At 41.7% G+C, this 18304-nt stretch overlaps 1 protein-coding gene across 1 annotated transcript in view; it reads left to right on the forward strand.

Annotated features, from left to right (window-relative positions):
* The window catches only part of LOC110213537 (serine/threonine-protein kinase ICK-like), a 43110-nt gene that overhangs the window by 12854 nt on the left and 11952 nt on the right, over positions 1-18304 (forward strand). The window contains 4 exon segments of the mRNA XM_078155656.1: positions 11511-11831; positions 15549-15609; positions 16394-16520; positions 16924-17072. Coding sequence (XP_078011782.1) covers positions 11511-11831; positions 15549-15609; positions 16394-16520; positions 16924-17072 — 658 coding nt within the window.

Below are 18304 nucleotides of genomic sequence, written 5' to 3' on the forward strand. Positions count from 1 at the left end.
ACCTCTGACAACATTCCATACCCCCAGTCCTCCATCTCCTCCAACAAAAAGAGGGCACTGCATTTCTTCATTTCTTCTCTAGAGACAAAATTGGTCAATCTAGTTGAATATTGTTCTGTTATTTTCATTTATATTATTGTATCATTGGGGAACTTTATTTTCCCTTAAGCCTACTAATTTCACTCCTTGTCAGTTGATACAAGTAATAATAATTAATAATCATAATAATAGCCAGCATTTTTATCACTCCTACTATGTTCCAGGCATTGTACTAAATGCTTTACCAATACTAACTCATTTGATCTTCCCAATAACCCTGGTAGGTAGGTGCTTTTGTTATCCCCATTTTACAGTTGAGGAAACTGAGGCAAACAGAGGTTAAGTGACTGGTCTGACATTGCACTGGCAGTAAGTGTGTTAGTAAGACACTTAACTAGGGCTGGATTTAAACTTAGGTCTTATTGACTCCAGGCCCAGCACTCACCAGCTAGGAGCCTCTGTCTTCTCATATTTCTCTGAATTCTTCTTACAGTGAAATAGCATTACAGCATTGAATTGTATGTGATTTTAAAAACAAAGGGAGGGAAAGAAAGTCAATTTAAATAGTATGGGACTTTTGCAGTCATTCATTTAATGAGTATGTATCCCTTGGATTGAGCATGAGGTGGGCAAGCCTTTGCTATTCTTCCATCAGTCTGCATTGCTGTGTTCTTATTAGTGTATGCATGTCTCCACACCAAATGTGATCTACAGTCCCTTTCTCATCCTACCGTAGACCAGGGGTGGGGAACCTGCAGCCTCGAGGCCACATGTGGCCTTTTACTAAGTTCATGTCACAGTTGGTTGAGCCCTTCCGCAATCATTAGACATCTACACTGACTTTGGTTCCCAGGATGCTTTGTCACACAGTCACATACCTTCTTCTCTCTGCTGCACCATGGACCAAGAGAGGACCCAGAGAATTCAAAGGGAACATAGCAGGGGTCTTGTAACAGATCAGGAATGCTGGGAAGGCCAGGGAAGGCCAGGAAAGGCTGTCTTCTCATTTGCACTACCACTTTAAGCAGAATGAAGAATAAATTGCCTATGGCAGGGGCGGGGAGCCTATAGCTTGTTGCACCACTTAGCTGCCTCTAAATGAACTTTGCACGCTGCAGTGGGCTCCTTAGAGGGATATAAGATACTGGGAAAAGTCTTGAGGAAGGAGGACGATTTGCTGTTTCACTGAGTGAACTGCCTAAGAGGCCATATATGGCCCTCTAGGTCCTCAGGTGTGGCCCTTTGACTGAATCCAAACTTCACAGAACAAAGCCCCTTAATAAAAGGATCCATTCTGAGAAACTTGGACTCAGTCAAAAGGCCACACCCTCTATCTCAAAAATTCTATAGGTTACTAGAGAAACTATTGGATGTAAATTTTACTTATCATGACACTCAGATAAGCTATTTATCAGGAAAGAGGCAGGAACCAAGACTTTAACTCACAGACTTCTAGCTGGAAGAAACCTTAGGGGTTATGTAGGCCAACCTCCTAATTTTACAAATGAGGAAACTGAGGAAATGATTTGCCCATAGGTAGTCAGTAGTAGGCTTCAAGTACACTGTTCCACTCTGCTGTAAACAAGAAAACAAAAACTGGTAGGCACAGGAAAGTGTTATGGAAAAAAAATACTTATGAAGGCTTAACTACATTCACATGCCACCATTTCTTTGGCTGTTCCCCAATCAATGGACACCAATTTTGTTTCCGAAGATGTTTTCTTTTGTTTCCTTTGTTGCATAAGTGACAAACACTAATGGACACAAGCAGGAATGAGATATCCCTAATTGGATTCCTGTTTGGGCTTTAGATTTCAGCATTAATAGTATCAAAAGATGCACGATTAACCGAGACAGACATGATCTTGGCGGAACTTTGTGCAGTATGTAGGGAGAATGTGTAAGTCCCAGGGGCACTTGGTTATGGGAGGTCTGGACCCCCACCAAGGACTTTAATTTGGGGGGTACCTATGGATTCTAACAAAGGTACTAATACAGTAATGATAACAACCATCATTTATATAGCACTTTAAAGTTGGCAAATTACAGCATTTGATCCTTACAACAACCCTGGTAGGGAGGAACCATTTTTGGTGCTATTCGTTCATTTTCAGTTGTATCCAACGCTTTATGATTCCATGTGGGATTTTCTTGGCAGAGATACTAGAGTGGTTTGCCATTTCTTTCTCCAGCTCATTTTACAGATGAGAAAACCGAGGCAAGCAGGGTAAAATGACTTGCCCAGGTCACACAGCTAGTAAGTGTCTGAGGCTAGATTTGAACTCAGAAAGATGAGTCTTAGGGCAGTGGATAGAACACTGGTCCTGGAGTCAGGAAGACCTGAGTTCAAATCCTGTTTGAGACACTTGACATTTACTAGCTGTGTGACTGTGGACAAATCACATAACCCCAATTGCCTCAAAAAATAAATAAGTAAATAAAAATAAAAAATAAGAAAGATGAGTCTTCTTTATTCCAGACCCAGCACTCTATCCACAGAGTCACCTAGCTGCCCAGTACCACTAGCTGAGGAAACAGTCTGAGAAACGTTAAGTGATTTGTCCACAGTCACACAGCAAGTAATTGTGTAAAGCAGGATTTGAATTCAGGTCTCTCCTCCTGATTCCCAAGTTGGATGCTTTTGCCTGCTGCCCCACCTAGCTGCCTCTAAGTGAACTTTGCATGTTGCTGTGGGCTCTTTGGAGGGATATAAGATACTGGGAAAAGTCTTGAGGAAGGAAGACAATTTGCTGTTTCACTGAGTGAACTGCCTAAGATCTTGTTAAGTCTCCGGGAAGGTACCCATAATTGGGGTAACCGGCGTTTGTGGCCAAAGCCACCCTGCAGTAATTTGCAGTGGCTACACATTTAACCAGAGGGAGAATGTAGCAGGTGGTGACAGTAGCACTGTTTTGGGTCCAGATATAAAATTCCATATACGGAATGTAAAAAAGGTTAATTTTCACTTGTGTCCCCTTGGTAAGAACTTTTCCTAGCACTTATGATGTCCTTAATCAGGTATGGATTTCTTGCCTCATTCTTGGTTGACCCATTGACACTATATTAAGATGATTGATTTGCAACCAGTTCGTGCTTCTAGGTCACATGCTTGGACTTGGCATTTTAAAAAGGAGAGAAGAGACAAGAGGACCCAAAGAACCAGATCTGAGAAGTAAACAGAGAAAGAGCCAGTTGGAACCACCTGGATTCATTCTCTGACCAGAAAGAAACCCATACAGACCTGCAGTGTCTAGAAAGAAACATGTGTGTTCATGATCAAGTGGCAGATGAAAAATTCCAAATATTATTAGCCTGACTGCTTATGTGAAATAGTAGGATCTTTTTTGTAGCAAAGATCTAAGTATTACATTCCAAGGGAAAAGTGTGGGCCGAAGCAAAGGAAGCTAAATACTGATTTTTCCAACGGAAACAAACTAGAGTGATATGTTAGGAGATACATCCCAAGATGGAACCTAGTTCTGATTTGTGCAAACAAGTATTTTTTTGGCCACAGGTTATTTGCAGAAAACCATTCCTGACCGAGCATCTGTGTGAAAGATGAGGAATGGGTGCATTTGGAACTTCTATAATATGTTTTTAAGAGATTAGAAGAAGAGGATTGGGAATAGAAAGACGTGAACAAGGTATAGAAGCTCATTTCAGGGGGGTTGAAAAGGAAAGCCGGGGTTAGCTGGGTGATGCAGTAGACTCCAGCCTTGGAGTCAAAAGGACCTCAGTTCAAATCTGGGCCTCAGACACTTGACACTTACTAGCTGTGTGACCCTGGGTGAGTCACTTAACCCCAATTGCCTCAGCAAAAAAAAAAAAGAAAAGAAAAGAAAAGCCATTTGGTAGAGAGGAAAGGGCATTCGATTTGGATTCAGCCCCTGAGTGCCTGTGTGACCTTGTCATATAACCTCTCCATACCTCAGTCTTTCTCATCTTTAAAATGAAAGATTTGGAGTAGATATCCTCAGAGGTCCTTTCCAGCTCTAAATCTTCAGACTAAAACCATCAACCAGGAATAGTGTCTACAAGGGGTTACTCAAAGTAACGAATGGTCAGTGGGAAAGCCTGCATTCATTTCAATTTATTATTCATCTGTAAGTTTTACTATTGACCAGCTAGGTGGCGCAGTGGATAGAGTACCAGCCCTGGATTCAGGAGAACCTGAGTTCAAAGGCGGCCTCAGATACATAACACTTACTAGCTGTGTGGCCATGGGCAAGTCACTTAACCCCATTGCCTATCCAAAACAAACAAACAAAAAAAAATAACAGTTATTTCCAAATATGTCCCTCCCACTAATCACTGGACCTTCCTTTCTAACAAAGCAAAACAGTTCAGCAAAACCAACTGACAAAAGTGACATCAGCGTCAAGTGACAACATACAAAATATTTCACACCTTTAGAAAGGCAATGATAAAACAACAACAATGATGAGGATGATGTTAGCTAGCATGTATTTAGTGCTTACTATGTGCCAGGCACTTTCCAAATATTATCTCATTTGATCCTCACAATAACCCTGGGAGGTTCAGTACTGTTATTATTATCCCCATTTTACAGGTGAGGAAACTGAGGCAAAGAGAGGTTAAGTAAGCCCAGGGTCACATAGCTAGTAAATGTCTGAGACCACATTGGAACTCAGGCCTTCTTGACTTCAAGCCTGACACTCTATGAGATGGATGTGAATTCTGCAGGTCTGATATCCTTTGAAAATTAATGGTAAGTTTTCAATGAGGCCATATTGATTTAGTCTTTGGTAAGAATCATTAAGGGGCAGCTAGGTGTCAAAGTGGATAGAGTATCCAGCCTGGAGTCAGGAAGATTCATTTTCTTGAATTCAAATCTGATCTTAGATACTTCCTAGCTGTGTCACTTAACCCTGTTTTCCTCAGTTTCCTCATCTGTAAAATGAGCTGGAGAAGGAAATGGCAAATCACTCTAGTACCTTTGCCAAGAAAACCCCAAATGGGGTCACAAAGAGTTAGACAAAACTAAACAACAACATAAATCATTAAATCATAGACTTGCAGCTAGAAGAGACCGTAGAAGTCATTTAATCCCATGCCTTCATTTTATAGATGAGTAAACCTGAGGCCCAGAGATCAAAATTAACTTAGGGATCATAGGATCACGGATCTAGAACTGGAAGTAGCCTGAAAGGCCATCTGTTTCAAGCACCTTATTTTTATAACTGAGGAAACTGAGATGTACATAAGTTAAATGACTTGCCAGGGTCTCCTAGCATCATGGATCTAGAACTGGAAGAAGCCTCAAAGGCCATCTGTTTCAAGCACCTTATTTTTATAACTGAGGAAACTGAGATGTACACAAGTTAAATGATTTGCCAGGGTCTTCTAGCTAACAAGTCCCAGAAGTGGGATTTGAACCTTGGTCCTCTTTCTCCATAGCTAGTCCCCAGTTCACTCCATCATACATCATCTCAGTTCGTAAGGAGGAGAGCTTAGATTTAAACTCAGGTCTGACTCTAAATCCAGCCCTCTTTTTACCACTCCACCCTGTCTTCCTAGGGTATATGCAAATTGATAATAATTCCTCTTATCCCTTATTGCTGTGTTGAGACTTGGTGGAAAAATCAAGACCAGAACGGCTTACAGAGTCAAGCTCTCCTGGGTCTCATGTCTCCTTGTTACCTCTTCCTCAGTGTGAGAAAGTACACCCTGTCCCTGGTGAATAGACTCCTTTGAGAGAGCAGAACCATCCTACTGCCAGTTGCCATAGCTGTAAGTTCATGTCACTGATGTGTTTTTCCCCCACTGGAAGTGAAAACATAGCCTTACTTTAAGGCCACTGAAAAATGTCAGAGCACTTGTCTGTTGGCGGCATTAAATATGTAAATTGTACCACATGGCCACAATCTGCCAGACTGAAGGGTTGGCTCATAGACTGAAGGTACTCATGAAAGCATGACATGATTTAGGGGATACTGTTTTTTTGTACTCTGTTGGGAGTAAGGTCTTATTCAGCCCTGACTTATTGGATGACCTTGAGTAAGACGTGGAGAGGCAGTGGAATCACATGATTTGGATCTGCATCCTGGCTCTGCCACTGAGTGCCCTGGTGACCTTGGGGCAGCAAATCACTTAACTAACCTCTTTGGACCTCAGCTTCCTTCATCTGTAATATGAGTGGATTGGATTGTCGTTTGGTTGTTTTTCAGTCGTGTCTGACTCTTTGTAGCCCCATTTGGGGCTTTCTTGGCAAAGCTACTGGAGTGGTTTGCCATTTCCTTCTCCAGCTCATTTTACAGTTGAGGAACCTGAGGCAAACAGGTTAAGTACCTTGCTCAGGATCACACAGCTAGTAAGTGTCTGAGGCTAGATTTGAATTCAGGAAAATAAGTCTTCCTGATTAGGTTATCTTTAAGGCTTTCAATCTGTCCTGTTTCCCTAAGTCTTCTCTGTGCTTTAGTTCCTTCCCATGTAAGGTGGGAATAGTATCTGCATTTCTTTCCTCTCAAGGATGTTGTGGGTGCAAATTGAGCAAAATAGTTGTAGAAATACATCTCCATAATAAGGTGGTGTATAAGGTGTGCTCTATAAATAGGAATACCCATATCTCTTTTCCATATGCCCTGCAGTGGATATCTTTTCCTACCAGCATCGCCTACTTGATGTGACATTGGTGGAGGGAAAAGTTTTCTCTGTCATTTGGCGTTTTGCTTGCCTGGTCATGAATAGAATAACTACACACATTAACTTCCTGCCAGGATGATAGGGAAGTCTATCAGCGTCCGTGAAATCAAAACTAATGTCAGTCCACACTTTCTAGATGGCAGGTTACCTTTTGAGAGCAGGAAGACTCTTCCACTTTGTTGTTGAGTAGGAGGTGATATAGTGAGTGTTGAGGGTGGCTTTCCTGAATCTGGTGCTCCCAAGATGGAAGATGCTTTAGGTGATAGGTAGCATGGTGCGGGGGTGTAGGGGCATTCCTGAAGGACTAGCACCTTTGATGTGAGCCCTTTCCAGGGCTCCTCATCTGCCTTTGATGTCCACCTGGCATTCACGTCTCACCTGTGGCTCCAAGAAGCTATAGCGTGAAATGACTGACCAAAAACAAGTCACTTAGCCTCCTGGTTGGTGTTGTTCATTCCTTTTCAGTCATGTCAGTCTCTTTATGATCCCATTTGGGGGTTTTCTTGGCAAAGATACTGGAGTGGTTTGCCATTTCCTGCTCCAATTCATTTTGCAGATAGGAAACTGAGGCAAACAGAGTTAAGTGACTTGCCCAGGGTCACACTGCTGGTAAATGTCTGAGGCCGGATTTGAACTCAGGAAGAGGAATCTTCCTGACTTCAGGCCTGACTCTGTATCCATTGTGCCACCTCCCTGCCCCTAACCTCCTCGGGTGTTTCTTCTTATTTTATAGCTTTTATAACTGAAGACTGAAGAGGGGTGAAGTCACTTGCCCAAAGATCACAAAACATGTTAGTGACAAAGTAGAAACAAAACCCTAGACATAGTGATGATGATTGGGGTTTTGTTGCCATGTCTCTTCTTGTAGCACCTCTGGTGTGAGGTCTTGCTGAGCCCTGCAGGGCTGCTCATCCACCTTTGTTGTCCGCCTCTCACTCAACTCTCCCCCTGTGACTCCAAGAAGCTGTAGCATGTGCATGGCCACACTCTGGTAGAACCATTTCAGCAGATGGGCTAAACCAGGTTGAGAGGAACTGACAGGCCTCAGACCTTGCAGTGAGTTAGGGGGATGTCTACTCCAAACATGCACATAAAGACTTCCTCTGGTAGATTGGGTGGCTGAGAACAATTTGCTCCAGTGGCCATGAAGGCAGGTGAAGCCGGCACTGTGGAGTGCATAGAGCTTGGTCAGACGTTGAAGATGCCAGGATCGTGTGCTGGATCGCGGGCCACTGCCAGTAGCCTTGACTTTTGTCCTGCCACTGAACTTTGGTGACTCTGGAAGAGGGAGTGAGGCTGATGACTGTGCAACTCTGCTTCATTTAAATCGAGTTCATGTATGAGTCAAGGTATCACCCCATGATGTCATTGGTACTCTTCGAAAACAGAGGACAGAAACCAGCAATGGCACGGTGTGAGAGAGAGCCCTACATTTCAGGTCAGGCAGATCAAACCCTACCTCAGACATTTACTAGCTGGGCAAGTTATTTAACACTTCTGTGCCTTGCTTTTCTTGTCTGCCAAAGGAGGGGATTGAGGAATTTGATGGCCCATCTCTAAGGTCCCTGACAGCTCCAGATCTATGATCGATAATGCAAAGTCATCACGGGGAAAGGAAACCAAAGAGTGCAGCATCCCTTCTGTTGCTGCACTTGAGATCATTAACACATGAACAATTTGGCAATTCTGCCCTACAGAGAATGGGACTGAGGGAGAGGTCTCGGACCTGGTTGCTGCTCTTTAAAATTTATGAGCGTGGGGGTGGACAGAAGCACATGCACTGCTGTGTAATAGAAAGAATGCTGGACAGAAGCCCAGATTTCTAGAATATTCTAGTTTTTCCACTTTTGCTCACTGTGTGACTTGAGGTTAGCTATTTGGTGTCTCTGAGCATTGGCTTCTTCATCTGTAAAGTGAATATGTCATCCTCAGCTCTACCTACATCATTGGTTTGTTGGAAAGAATAAGTAGGATAGTGTATATGAAAGTGCTTTGTAAACTGTAAAGTACCCTGCAAATGCAATTAATCTCTAGTCCTAGCAGCAGTCATCATTATTATCACATGGATTGTTACTGCTGCAAGGGGTTTTAAAGATTATTCTAACCTATTTACTTTAGGGAAAAGAAGCTAGGGTCCACCCTGGGGAAATGACTTGCCCCAGGTCACACATGCAAAGATAGTGACAAAGCAAAGATTAGAATCCAGGGCTCCTGAATCTCATACATTGCCCTTTGCCTGTACATGATAATGCCTTCCTGGGATTATCATTACTATCGTTATCATAATTATTTTTATTAAAGCATCCCTGTGCATTTCATTAGTAGTTACCCCTTCTACATTGGAGGTGTTAGGGGCATGGCACCCCTGAAATCTGAAAAATCCGTGTAAAATTTTTTGGCCCTCCTTTAGTACCAGAGAAGTCGGAATTTTTTCTTTTTCTTTTATGGGGTGTACCTTATTGTAAAATTTGGGTTAAGTATTTGGTCATAGGCTCTTTGTTGTCTGCTGGCCTTCGCATGTCATCTGCAACTTCTGCAAAAGTCCCCAAAATTCCCATTTAATTTTTTATGCCAACCTGTGATATACTGAAATCTCAGTGGGGAAAGTTGCGATGTGGGAGGGATAACTGTACAGGGAATTCCTAGTGAGATCAGCTCTCCTTTACAACTTACACTCTTAAACAGTTAGGTACCTGGGCCACAGAGAGATTAAATTTCTTGTCCAGGGTCATGCAGCTGGTATCAGAGGCTTGACTTGAACCTGATGCCAAAGCTGGATTTTTATCCATTTTACCACAATGACTCGTTATCATCAGTATTATTAACTACTGGCCTTTAGGAATTTGTGTAACATTGAGACCAAATATATAGCCGACATATATCTATTTCAGCCCATTAGTCTACTATACAGTCTCTTTTATGATGTTCTTTAATTTTTGCTTTTTTTTTCCACCCTAATATGTGATTGACCTGAAGTAAATTCTAATCCTGTTTATACCTGACCTGAAGTGAATTCTAATCCTGTTTACACAGGAATTTGTGAGAACCTAGAGTCCTCATTCTAGCCAACAACAAATTCCATTTTGGAGTAGGATTGAGGATGGTCTTGGATGAAGCAGAGGAGAGGTCTTGGCAAAAGGGAAGGGGGTAGTATCTAATAGTCCTGGATGGTGGTCTATAATGAGGTTCTATGGCAAGAGTGCTGGTTACTTTGATGTAGGTTACCTAGCTGGGCCTAGATTGGCATCGATAGTGAGGGGGATAATTTAGATGTGAGGTACTACAAGGAGTCAGTAGAAGGCTGAAGGCAAGAAAAATGGCATGATAAACTTGACCTAACCAGAGAGGAAAAAGATAGCAATAATCAGAGCCTCAGCCCACAATTTAGCTGAGGGAATTAAAAGGTAAAAATGTGTGCGTTTAATGATATTATCCATATGACTCAATATTCTGTGTCTTCTTAATTCATTTAATGTGTTTTTCTTTGTTATTAAATAAACAAAAAATAATTTGCTTACCTCCCTTATGGTTTACAATGTGTTTTTACATATGTTATCTCATTTAATCATTCCCTACCTCCTTCCCTGCAAATAAAAACCAGCCCTGTGATATAGTTTAGCACAGAGGTTGAGTGATTTGATTGAGGTTAGACAGCTGGTAAGTGGCAGGCTTGGCCTAGAACTCACCTAGATCTAGGAGCCAAGTCCAGAACTTTTGAATCTAAGTTCAGTGCATTTTCCAGTATGTTGCTTTACCTGTTCAATGAGGATATGTATTATTTCCTATTCATAATATCAGTCAATAAACATTTATTAAATTCCTGCTGTGTACCAGGCAATATGCTAAAACACAATGGTGTTTAAAGGCTCATCAAGAAAACGTCTTTGAATTCCTAAGCCTCCTCTCCAAGATTACCTTATGTATGTTTTGTTAGTGCTTTGTATATCACTATATATATGTATGTATGCATGTTGTCTCCCCCTTTAGGATGCAAGCTGGATAGGGACTGTTTTGCTTTGTCTTTGTAAACAGTGCCTGGCACACAGTAGGTGCTTAATAAATGATTGTTAAAATCTATTATATTGAAATACAGTTATCAAAATTATCTTTTCTTAAGTTTACAGGCATTAGGTCAAGAACCCCTGGTCTAGACAACACAAATAAATGTCCACCTGTTGTTTTTGTTGACCCTTGCCAGGTACTTAACCTCAGTTTTCCTCAGTTTCCTCATCTGTAAAATGGAGATAATAATAGAACTACCTTGCAGTGTTTTGTGAGGATTGAATACAATAATATTTGTAAAGTAATTTGAAAATTGTGAAGTGCTAGCCATGATTATTATTGTTGTTGTCATTCTTAATAACCCTTACTTCTCAGGATTATTGTGATGGTTAAATGAAATAATAATAATAGCTAACATTTAAGCTCATTTGATCCTTGAAACAACCCTGGGAGGTAGGTGTTGTTATCATTATCCCCATTTTACAAATGAGGAAACGTAGGCAAACAGAGGTGAAGCTATTTGCCCAGGGTCACACGGCTGGTAAGTGTCTGAAGCTGGATTTGAATTCAGGGCTTCCTGACTCCAGGCCCAATGCTCTATCCACTGAGCCACCTAACTGCCCATATATGAAAGATACATGTAAAACAGTTTGCAGACCTTAAAGTGATATATAAATGCTAGCTACTATTGCTGTTGTTCCCATCTTCACCATAGTATAACACCTAAGGAACTTGGGAGGAAACTTTGAACACTTTCCTGGGAAGAGTGGTCTTTTACCTAATTCTGTCTACTTTGTTGGTTTCAGGCACTTCGATATTCCTACTTTCAAGTTGGACATCCCCTAGGCAGCACTCCCCATAGCCTTCAGGAAATGGGGAAACCACAGAAAGAATTCCAGGAGAAGATGGGACCACCACCTCATATGAAACCCGTCCCTCCTGCAACCCCCCCTGCCAAACCACATCCCCGGATTTCTTCTCGACCACATCAGCCCAGCCTGACCCCCCAGCATCTCATATACCCATACAAAACAGAGGCTTCAGCAGCAGATCCTGAGAGCCAGCACCAAGAGGACCAGCCTATTCCAGTGCTTTTCCCAGCCCTCCACAACAAGATCCCTCAGAATGTAAGGCACTTCAAGTGAACTTTTTGAACTCAGGTCCTCCTGACTCCAAGTCTGGAGCTCTACTGGGGTTTTCTTGGGCAAAGAAACTGGAGTGGTTTCCCATTTCCTTCTCTGGCTCATTTTACAGACTAGAAAACTGAGGCAAACAGAGTTAAGTGACTTGCCCAGGGTCACACAGTTAGTAAGTGTCTGAGGCTAGATTGGAACTCAGGAAGGTGGGTCTTCCTGATTCCAGGTCCACCACTTTATCCACCTAGCTGCAGGCCCTAACTACCTATGTGATGTTGGACAACTCATTTAACCCCTCTGAGAAAAGAGGCAAAATTTCATCTTGAGGTATGGAAGAATTTCCAAACAGAAATAAAATGGGCATCCTTGGGAGATAGTGGGGTTCCCCTTAGTGGAAGCCTTCAAGCAAAGACTAGGTAAGCCCTTGGATTTATTGTATAGGACTTTATTTTGCAGGTGTGGGTTGGCCTCAGTGGCCCTGACAGTTTTCTTTTCAGCTCTGAAATTTTGTGATTCTGGTTTTTTTTTAATACTTACACACACTAGTTTTTCTTGTTTATTCAATATAGGTTATTTACTGAAAACCTACTGTGTATCGAGCACTATTTTCAACACGGAAGAGAATATAAAAGAAGTAGGAAGCATGGTCCCTGCTTTTAGAGAGCTTTATGTTCTGGAGACAAGAGGGGAATACAGCTAGGTGGGGCAGTTGGTAGAACACTGGACGTAGAGTCAGAAAGACCTGCCTCAGACACTTACTAGCTATATGACTCTGGGCCAGTCACTTCACCTCTATTTGCCCTGTTTCCTCATCTGTAATATGGGGGTCATACTAGTACCTTCCTTCCAAAGTTGGGGTAAGGATCAAATGAAATAATAACTGTAAAACGCTTAGCACAGTGGCTGACACATATTTGGTGCTATGTAAATGTTAGCTATTATCATTATTATTGTTACACAAGAGATAAAGTATAGCACAAGATAGTATCAGAAAACACAGAATGCTGTGATGAGGACAGTATCTGTAGAGCCCTAAGAAAGAGATTAACAAGAATCTGGGTACTTAGGAAACTCTTCATAAGGACCATTTATTGGTTGGCCCACCATATATAAAGCTACCCCACAAAAAGCTCATAGGCCTGTTAAAAAAAGAGAGGTATTCTGATTATCTCTTCTTATGCATAAAAAGCTCAGTTTTTATCCACTCATCCCACTTTTGCAAACCTTTTTGATTTTGAAGACATTTCTTTTTTCTTTTTTGGTGAGCCAGTCGGAGTGAAGTGACCTGCCCAGGGTCACACAGCTAGTAAGTGTCAAGTGTCTGAGGCCGCTTTTGAACTCAGGTCCACTTGACTCCAAGGCCCAAGCTCTATCCACTGCACCATCTAGCTGCCCCTTTGAAGACATTTCTTGAAGGATCATCAGAATGCATTTTTAAAAGAGAAAGCAATAAGTGTTGCACTGAAAATGGGCACTGGAACTCAGGCCCTGACTTCTTTTTAGGCTGTATAGCATGAAGAATAAGAAGTTTTCTCTAAATGAGGCAGGTAGCAGAAACTCTTAATGCTGTTAGTCCTTCAGGGGCTGCCGATCAACTTCTAGGTACAGGGCACAATATTAGCTTCTCTGGGCAATATAAAAATGATATTTCATTGCCTATGAAAAATGAATCTTTGGGTTAAAAAAAGAGTAAAAAGCAGTTGTTTCTACATAGTTAACAGATAGCAATACAATCCAGTTTAATCAACATTTATTAAGCACCTACTGTATGCCCGACACTGCGCTAAGTGCTTGGAATACAATTAATAAAAAGAAAGATAGCCGCTGTCCTCAAGGAGTGGGAGATACTACCCAAAAGGAGGCAAGAGGAGAGGGATTGGTCAATTAGAGCTACCTGGCATGGGAGCATCTTGTTCCATGGAGTTGAAACCAGGCAGGACAGCAGATGTAAACTGGAGTGAATTGAGTCCAGTTTCTGCTTTCTGTAAAGGAAGACAGTGGCAGGAGTTTGGTACTCTGCCCTGCAGCTCTCCAATCAGAGGAGAAAGGAGGCTGAAGGAGGTGGTGTCAATAAGGCTTGAGATATCAGGGAGGTGGTGAGCTTAGAAGTGATAAGCTTCACCTGAGAGGACTAATTTGGTCTGTGGAATTGAAACTAGGCAGGGCAGCAGGTGGGAAGTGGAGTGAGGAGGTAAGAGTCCAAGTTCTGTCCTTTATAAAGGAAGGCAGGGCAGGTAGGCAGTGCCAAGTGCACAGAATGCTAGACCTAGAGTCTTCTGGCCTCAGATACTAGCTATGTGGTCCTGGGCAGGTCACTTAACCCTGTTTGCCTCAGTTTCCTCATCTGTAAAATGAACTGGAGAAGGAAGTGGCAAAGCACTCTGGTATCTTTGCCAAGAAGACCCCCAAATGGGGTCACGAAGAGTCAGACATGACTGCACCAACTGAACAACAGCAATAAAGGAAGGCATTAGGAGCAGATAGTTCTTAATAAGAAACGTCTCTTCTATTTCATGATTAATTAGCACAGTGGTCATATGGGCCTTGACACCAGATTTGTAGGCCCTTGTATAAATGATGATCTGAATGGTGTTAACTCTCTAATAAATAAGGATAGGATAAGAAGCTAGTCTTCCTGAAAATGTATGGAGTGATTACTAACTTTTTACCAATTAATTTTTTAGGTAATTACAGTCTTGTATAGTTGGGAAATGGTATAATCTGTATTATCCAGGGTCAAGATAGTAAGTCTAAGAAATTCCAAGATTGGAAATTCCTTTTCCTGATTATAATTGCATGCAGCAGCCCCAGACCTGCTTTTATTAGGGAAGCAGCAGTGTGGTATAGTGGAAAGAATACTCAATTTGGAATCAGAAAACCTGAGTTCAAATCCTACCATCTATCGCCTGTGTAACCTCTCTTATTTCCCCCCCCCAATGTAAAATTAAAAAATTGATCTAGAGAGGGCAGATAGGTGGCACGGTGGATGGAGCACCGGCCTTGGAGTCAGGAGGACCTGAGTTCAAATCCAGCCTCAGACACATGACACTTGCTCTGTGACCCTGGGCAAGTCACTTAACCCCAATTGCCTTACCCCTCAAAAAAATTATCTAGATAAGCTCTCAAGACTTTTTGGCTCTAAATCTAGTATCCTTGATTTGTTGAGGAGGGGATACTAAGTGCTAACTATGCAGCCCAGCAGTACAGTGGATTGAGAAACCAGTTCAAATGCTACCTCAGACACTTACTTAGATATGTGAGCCTGGGCAAGTCACACAATGATAGGTGCTTACTGAATATTTGTGGAATGTATACCTCTCTTAGCCTCAGTTTCCTCATCTTTAAAATGAAGATAATAACAATACCACCCTTACAGGATTGTTGTGAGGATCAAATGAGGTCATATGTGTAAAATGCTCTGAAGACTTAGAAGAGCCAAGTGCTGCTTGTTATTATTAATAGCAGACATTAACTAAGTGCTAAGATGTGTCAGACCTTCTTCTAAGTCTATTGTTCTGGGAACAAAATAGCCCTTGTCCTCCAGGAGTCTAGTTGTTCTAAGGGGAAGGGGGAAAAGAGCATCTGCTTAAATGTGCAAATGTAAAATAAATTAAAATAATTTATGAGTGAGTGGGGAACATTAGTGAATCCTAGAGGAGTGCTTTTAATGCTGAGTGTTATCTTTTTCCCCCCTTTGTGTGTTTACAGAAAGTTCTGGCAGGCTTGGAGCACCCAAATGGTGAAATTAAACCAAAGAGGAGGAGGTGGGGCTGATGGGGTACTTGGGTGCTTGTGTTTGGGTGCTTGTGCTTGAACCCCATTTTCTCCCTAGCCTCAGACACAGTATTCCTGACAGTTTCTCCCCAACCCAAGGACAATTACTCATGAGTGGGCCCCAGCAAGCCCCTTATCTCTCTCCTTAGTGCAGTAACAAGCAGCACCTGAAGGAATTATTAGTTTGAACTGGCTTTGCACTGGGTCATAAAGACATTCTTACCCACTGGACTATCTGTACTGCCACCCTACCTCATTATCTACATCCTGGACTCCTCATTAACTGTATTCTAGACTTAAGACATACATGTACTTCCTCCATCTATGTTGTCAAACCAGACATTGATTGGTGGCAGACTAGATGACTCTCAGTTGTCCCTGACTGCTAGTTAACTTAGTGATGTAGCAGGCCTAAAACCATACCTCCATGTGGCCCCCCCTTGTGAGCTTTTCCCAGTGAACTCTGGGTAAAATGCCTGCTCAGTAGATACAAGTGCATGTTTGTTTAAGAACTGACCACTCCTTAAGCACTCCCTAATCCCGCCCTGAATCACCTAGTTAACATATTTGACATACCTCTTATCATATCATACTATCTAAACTTTAACTATACTCTTTTAAGATTGCAGGATCCTTAAGAATCCTTGCCCCCTGAAAAACGTAACAATAAACTCTTTGACAACTTGACTTAAAGAATGCTTGAGTCTGTGAATTCATTCCAGGCGACCGTGTCGTGTACTTCAGTCTTTGAGGGGTCACAACCTCTCAAACCACAACAGGGCCACTTTCCAGGTCAACAAAGGATTCTGATGATTGGGATGATTTGAATGACCTCGATTTCAGCCCTTCCTTCACCAAGGCTGATCTAAAAAATAAGAAAAGACAGAGTGATAAAACTCTCCATAGGCAAGTTTTATATTATTTTCTTTCTTTTTATTATTATTTAACTATTTATATTGTCATTTCTAAGAGTTTATGCATGTGGTACAAACTCTGGCAGATTCTCCCCAAGTGGAAAGACTTCCAAGAATAATACTGGTAATGGACTGTATTTGTCTTGTGCCAAGGGCCAGCCTAGCTAAACTCAGAGGCTCGTTGCCAGCCACTGGGCTGCGAGGGGATGAGTCTTCCCTCCCAGCAGCTGGCTAAGGACATCTATTGAGTGGTATAGGAGCTTTGATATGTATTGTATCTAAGAGCAACCATTACAAAATCACAAATGCCTGAAGTAATGATCTTGTACTGGTGAAAATCACTCTGTGAAGATCATTACTCTGGTGCTAAAATAAAGCATGTTCTCTTGTTACAGATTTGAGAGCGTTTTGGACCTGAAGCCTTCAGAACCCATAGGTACCAGTAACAGTGCACCCACCCATACTTCCTATCAGTGACAAGGCACTCCAACATTGCGATCTGTAGCCAAGCAGCATTACTTGAAGCACTCTAGATACTTGCCTGGTGAATAGAAATTATTTGTCTTTAACATTATAGGCACTTAATAGATACCTGTTGATTGGTTGGTTGATGAGAAATCAGTGATGTTCCTTGTACAAAAAAAGGTACTTTAGAAGGCAAGACAAACTTTTAATGGTCTATGTAAGAACTAACAAAAACACTAGAAGAACAGTTGTTGAAGCCCATGAGTCACAAAGACATCCTATGCCACATAGTTGGGCTAAGATGGAAGATTTGAACATAGGTACCTTGTGGAGTGTTCTCATGACCACCCATTTGTATGTCATTGTGACCTGCCATTTGAAATACAGTGAGCAGAAAACCCACCCAATTTCCAATCTCCTGCTCTTAGATTTAGGCATAGCAATAAGAATGTGGGGAAGTATTTTTGTTTTGTTTTGTTTTTATTAATTTATTTTGATTTATTAACAATCACTTCCATATGCTTTTGAGTTTAAAATTGTTCTCCTCCTTCCTCCCCACCACCCTCACCAAAAGAGTGCACAATCTGATATAGGCTATACATTTACATTCCTATTAAACATATTTTCACATTAATGAAGTTGTAAGTAAAAGTTAAAACCAGTAGGAGGAACTGTCAGAAAGAGGAAACAAAACTCAACAGAAGAGAAAGAAAAATTCACATTCAAAGTTATGATTAGTATCTGTGTCTTTTTCTCCATCCTTTTCCCCCCCGATTTTGCTTTTCTTTCTCCTTTCTCCTTTCCCCTCCTCACTAGTGTTTCGCTTTTGACCACTTCCTCGTTCAGTCTCTCCTCCCTTCTATGATCCCTTTCTCTTTTCTTCCCCTTTGCCCTTACTGCTTCTTCCCTCCCTTTTATCCCCCCTCCCTTTTCTTTCCCCTTTTCCTTCCTACTGCCTATAGGGCAAGTTAGATTTCTATACCTAACTGATTATGTTATTCCCTTCTTGAGCCAAATCTGGTGAGAGTAAGATTCAAACAATGCTCACCCCACTCCCTTCTTTCCCTCTGCTGTAATAGGATTTTCTGTCTTTTCCTGTAATGTAATTTACCCTTGTCTACCTCCTCCTTTCTCAGTACATTTTCTAAGATCAGACTAATCCACTTACTTGGATCCATTTAACCCACTTGATTAGATCTTTTTTTTATCATTACATCAAAGTCAACTAATATCCACCCTCTTTATGTATACATCCTTTAACATGGTGTAATAACAATACAGTTCTCAAGAGTTGCAAGTATCATCTTCCCT

This window comes from Phascolarctos cinereus, unplaced genomic scaffold (assembly GCF_003287225.1).
Source record: "Phascolarctos cinereus isolate Bilbo 61053 unplaced genomic scaffold, phaCin_HiC Scaffold_5;HRSCAF=322, whole genome shotgun sequence".
In the NCBI taxonomy this organism is placed as follows: domain Eukaryota; kingdom Metazoa; phylum Chordata; class Mammalia; order Diprotodontia; family Phascolarctidae; genus Phascolarctos; species Phascolarctos cinereus.